Raw genomic sequence first — 4,751 nt, forward strand, 5'->3', positions numbered from 1 at the left:
AATCAAACCCTCACACAAGCACTCCTCACTACCAATCAAAAGATTGTGAGTTTGAGTCACCAAAAAAGCAACCAAGAAAGCAAAAAAGTGTGGGAGCTCCAAGGGAGGAGGGGTAAAAAGAATTACGGCTATAATATCTTCAAAGTCGAAAATTGGGGGTTCACTTCTAGTAAATGGAAAGATATTAGGGCAAACCCATTCTTTAAGAAAAAAAAAAGTTGGGGTAAGGAAAGGGGTACGTGGAAGAAATTACAATGTGGAGAATCGAACCTTACCAACAAGGTGGAAGTTCACGTATCTAACCAACTAAGCTATAAGGTTCTCCGTGAAAACCCATTCTACTGTGCAAATAACTCCGAAATAACATATCTCACAATTAAATCAGTTACATTTGTAATTTTTCTCTTACAACTGTTTCTATACAATTATCATCTCAAATGGAGTCTATATCTATGAGAAGAAGATTTAAAAATCATAAGGAAAAAAAATGAAATGGAAGTGTACTAGTTTTTAGCTGCAACCGTAGAGAAAACTTTCAAATTGATACAGCTGTTGGCAAGATTGTCTCCTTGTAATAATAAATCAAGCCCCATATTACATTTTTCATTGAAATTCAGGAACGAAAACTGGTTCTTCAGGTGTCCTCTGTAAACACTTTGAATATGTAATCGCGAAAGCGCCTGGAGTATGCCTTTGGATCTACAGCGGAGATAGAATTGGGGTCACATTGGATAGATTTGTATGCATGCTCAAGCTTCTTGGTAATGTCATAGTCCTGAAGTATGTCTATGATTCCAAAAAATAATATCACATCATAGAACTCCCCTGTTGGTTCTCCTACTAACTGAAAGTCTAAGTCATTTTTCCTCTCTGTCCTTTCAACTCGTGCTGGCATGTTTAGACCCAAATTTCTGCCAGCCAACCTGCAATATTATGAAGCCATGAAAAAGCTGTGTAATAAAAATATTCTAAGATAGTGCCATCTTTTAGCTAGTCAATTTCAGTACATTTTGAGAAAAAATTCATTATGTGGAAGATAAAAAAATGTACCTAGCAGGATCAAGAAGCAATTGATCCTTGTCTGCCCGAGAAAGAGGAGGAACTGATCCATCTTCCAACCCGTCATTATCTGCAGGCAAGGGAAAATGATGAATCCTTCATACATTGTTTTATATAAATTTGGAGAATATGTGACGCTGCCAGTTAAATGACTCAAAGACCTGCAGACTTTGCCAAATGACTTGTGTTGCATGACAAATAATGTCCATTAAACTTGAAATAAATGGAAAAGGAAGTTACTTTTCTAAGAAATTTAAAGATAAAATAAGCACTAACCAGTAGGTGTTCTATAACCAGGAGGAGTTTGGTCTCCAGTGCTACCTGCTTCCCTAAAATGAAGACCAACTAAAAGGCTGTAGTCCATCACTCTTTCTTGTTCCAGTAACTCACAATCCCTATCAACTTGCCTGAAATTTTAAGAGATATCAACATTCAACTACTAAAAAAATCATACAACTAGCACTAGATTTTGGCAATGATATTAAGGAGAATTAGAAAGGATCCTACCTTCGGAATTCTTGGAACCATGTCTTTTGTAATCTGAATATAAAGTTGAGATCAAGGTCCTTTAGAGTTGTGGTTGCATCAATCTCAGATTCTGGCTTATCTGTCATCCGGCCAAATGTTGATCCTTTCAAGTCGAATCGTCTATGAATTGTAAAATCAGTGCAGAAGAGATTCCCCATGATAACAAATCGTACCTAAAATAATAAAGCATATAATAATAAATTGTTGTAGTGCTCATTTAGAATTATTTGCAGGGCCTCATGTCACTACCTTCTTCTGTGCTGGTCCGGTTAGTTTAACACAATGCAGGCCAAAATACTTGGTCACTAGGGTGTTCTCAAAAGCATGAACATGGTTGAAATAGGCATGGAGCATCCTTAGAAGCACCTAAGAACCACCATGGACAAGAAAAGTTACTTTAATGTTTATCATTTCATTACTAAGCACACATATAAACACACACACACATCTATATATAGAAATCTCACTTTCACTTCTGCCTTCTTCATTGTCTTAATCATGTATCTATCATCATTTGTCAAGTAGAAGAAGCTTCCACTTTTTCCTGGGGAGCATAGCTCCCGGAGGGCGTCATTACCACAAATAGACAACATATAATCAGCTGCATCCACTTTGAATAACATCCTTAAAGCCCTAATAAAAATAGACATTCATCATGTAAAATATACATAGGGTATCCAGTGTTAAGTTAAAAAGACAAACAATCATTCATAATTACCTGAAAACTTTTGGGCAATAGTCTTTCCATCTGAATTCACAAGAAGGATGGGGAGGTGTGCTTTTGGATCCTTCAGGTGGGAATCTTGTCCAGTACTTCTCTTTCGGATCAAATGCCGAAGTCTTAAGATCTAGTGATGGAACTGGTCCTGGCCTTCCTACTGAATGCCTATGACGTAATTTCACATCAGAAGCTAACATAACAAGTAATATCTTGATATGAAAACACAAACAAATATCTACCAATTTCTTATTGTTGTTAGACAGAAATTAAATAATTAACAGGTGTAAAATAATCTGTTTAGTTTTCATGAAGATGCTGGTTCTCATATGACTTTATTTCCGATACATGTATAGGCTTTTTCTATAGAGATAATGTACAAGAACATAATTAGCACAAAATAAAAGAACTACCTGATTCCCAACTGCAAATTGAGCATAAGCTCATAATTCTTATGTCCTTTTGAAATAGTCTCTCCTTGCCTTTTTGCTGACTTAGGAAGTCTAATAGGGCTCCCTCTAATATATCCATCCATGGAAATGCCATCATCCAGAAAAGAAATACTTGGAGGCGTTCCTGCACAGTCTGATAAGCGCATTCGACCAAATTCCCTATCTACAGGCGCTACGTCTATTCGCCCATCAACTGACATCCTCCTTGGCCTAACGTTGTTTTCGGTTGCCTTGGCAGACCTCCAAACTGCCAGCTTTTTCTGAGAAGGCAATATTGAAACCTTCTCATTTGGACAAATGCTACATTCCATTAAATCAGTATTATAAACCTGCTGAGGATCCCAATCAAGATTTCCACTTTCTAACAGTGATGCAGATGGATAAAATGTCCCATTTTGTTCTTTTTTATCTTTACTCCAATTGCCAACATAAAAGCTCCCATCAGTCCATTTTAATGTGCCATTTCCCTTTGGCAATCCATCTTCCCAATTCCCTTCATACACATTCCCATTTGTCCAAGACATCTTGCCGTTCCCACATATTCCACCATTCTTCCATTCACCTGCATAACAATTCCCATTTTTCCATGTATACTTCCCGTTTCCTTCTTGTAATCCACGACTCCATTCCCCATCATAGACATCTCCGTTGGAGTATTCTTTAACCCCATGACCATGTTTCAAATTCATCACCCAAGAACCTTTAAATGAGTCCCCATTAGGCCCTGTATACGTGCCTTCGCCATCCATGTATCCACTCTTGAAATTCCCATCGTACATAGCACCAGAGGGCCAACTAAATGCGCCTTTTCCCATCTTTTTGCCACGAAACCAATCACCTACATACATGCAGCCGTCGGTCCACCAATATTTGCCATGCCCATGGGGGAAACTGTCGACCCAATAGCCACTATAGTAATCTCCGTTGGGGAGGAACCTCTCCGAATGGTAAACCTCTCCATTCACGTGACCCTTAATGTCCTCTTCTGGATCTACATGATCAATTATCTCTTCCTCAATGTTCGATGTTCCATACGTACCAAATATTGTGTTGGCTCGTTTCCTCGCTACTGCTTGTGTTTTTCTCACCGTTGCTTCCCAAGCCTTCATGATAATATATATATATATATATATATATATATATATATATATATATATATATATTTCCGCATTTTTATATATACAGATAGATTTTGATAAATTTTATCCTGGATGAGGAAATGCATCAAACAGATCAGCCATGCAAAGACATGCAGATGATGAGATCGAAAATCAATGTCCTCTCTTTCTTTCATTGTCTCTCTATCAGCTCCGGCTTGCTCGCTTTCTCTCTCTTTTTCTCTCTCCTCCCTACGTGTGAAAGTTTTGGTCAAGATGACACCTTCTAAGTTCAATAAATAATTATAAACAAATATCATTAGGTGGAGATTGCAAAGAATTTAAACTAGTAATTAATGTATTTTCTCAGTGGAATTATTCACGTTCTTTTACCGCTTCGTAACACTTGTAAGGATAGGCGTATTTGGGGTTATCTAATTTTCCAATATTTACACATCAGATTTTTTTCAAATAAATCTAGAGACAATCCTTTGTTCTCAAATTTAGAAAATTGTTTTGTACTTGTCCGGTGCTGGGATAGGGCGTCTTAAAGGGTCGAAAGAAGGAATTGAAATCACATTGCTCTTAAAAAGGATGGATTTGGTCCGCGGTGGGAGAGCTCCTTTGAAACTGAAAAGGGTTATATTTTGCGCAAAGACGGATCAGACTTTTCACCAAGTGAATTCAATTTATAAAAAATAAATACGCAACAAATGAAACAAAATAAAGTTTGATTAACTAAAATATATTATTACAATACTATTCTGCGAATTTTCATTTCTTGAAACCTATTCATAATACTTTCATCAGAAATAATATTAAATATTTTTTCTACATAAAGCACCATACAACTGCTCATGAAATCATCATCCATTCGATTTCTCAATTCACTCTTGA

At 36.9% G+C, this 4,751-nt stretch overlaps 1 protein-coding gene across 1 annotated transcript; it reads right to left on the reverse strand.

Moving 5' to 3' along the window:
• Positions 1-339: 339 nt before the first annotated feature.
• LOC107853077 (phosphatidylinositol 4-phosphate 5-kinase 6-like) lies at positions 340-3,914 on the reverse strand. The gene is made up of 8 exons (XM_016698091.2): positions 2,719-3,914; positions 2,306-2,473; positions 2,055-2,220; positions 1,837-1,953; positions 1,567-1,760; positions 1,336-1,466; positions 1,051-1,129; positions 340-923 (listed from the first exon to the last, which is right to left on the reverse strand). The coding sequence occupies exons 1-8, from the start codon at positions 3,864-3,866 to the stop codon at positions 635-637; spliced, it is 2,292 nt and encodes a 763-aa protein (XP_016553577.1). The 5' UTR covers positions 3,867-3,914; the 3' UTR covers positions 340-634.
• Positions 3,915-4,751: the final 837 nt, after the last annotated feature.

Source organism: Capsicum annuum, chromosome 3 (genome assembly GCF_002878395.1).
Source record: "Capsicum annuum cultivar UCD-10X-F1 chromosome 3, UCD10Xv1.1, whole genome shotgun sequence".
Classification (NCBI taxonomy): domain Eukaryota; kingdom Viridiplantae; phylum Streptophyta; class Magnoliopsida; order Solanales; family Solanaceae; genus Capsicum; species Capsicum annuum.

Bases quoted from the DNA above. Each gene is read 5' to 3' on its own strand.
- LOC107853077 (XM_016698091.2), bottom strand. From the start codon at position 3,866: ATGAAGGCTTGGGAAGCAACGGTGAGAAAAACACAAGCAGTAGCGAGG. The intron at 2,474-2,718 runs GTAGTTCTTTTA...ATTACGTCATAG, and splicing joins AATTTGCAGTTGGGAATCAG to GCATTCAGTAGGAAGGCCAG. The intron at 1,467-1,566 runs GTAGGATCCTTT...TTAAAATTTCAG, and splicing joins TGGTTCCAAGAATTCCGAAG to GCAAGTTGATAGGGATTGTG.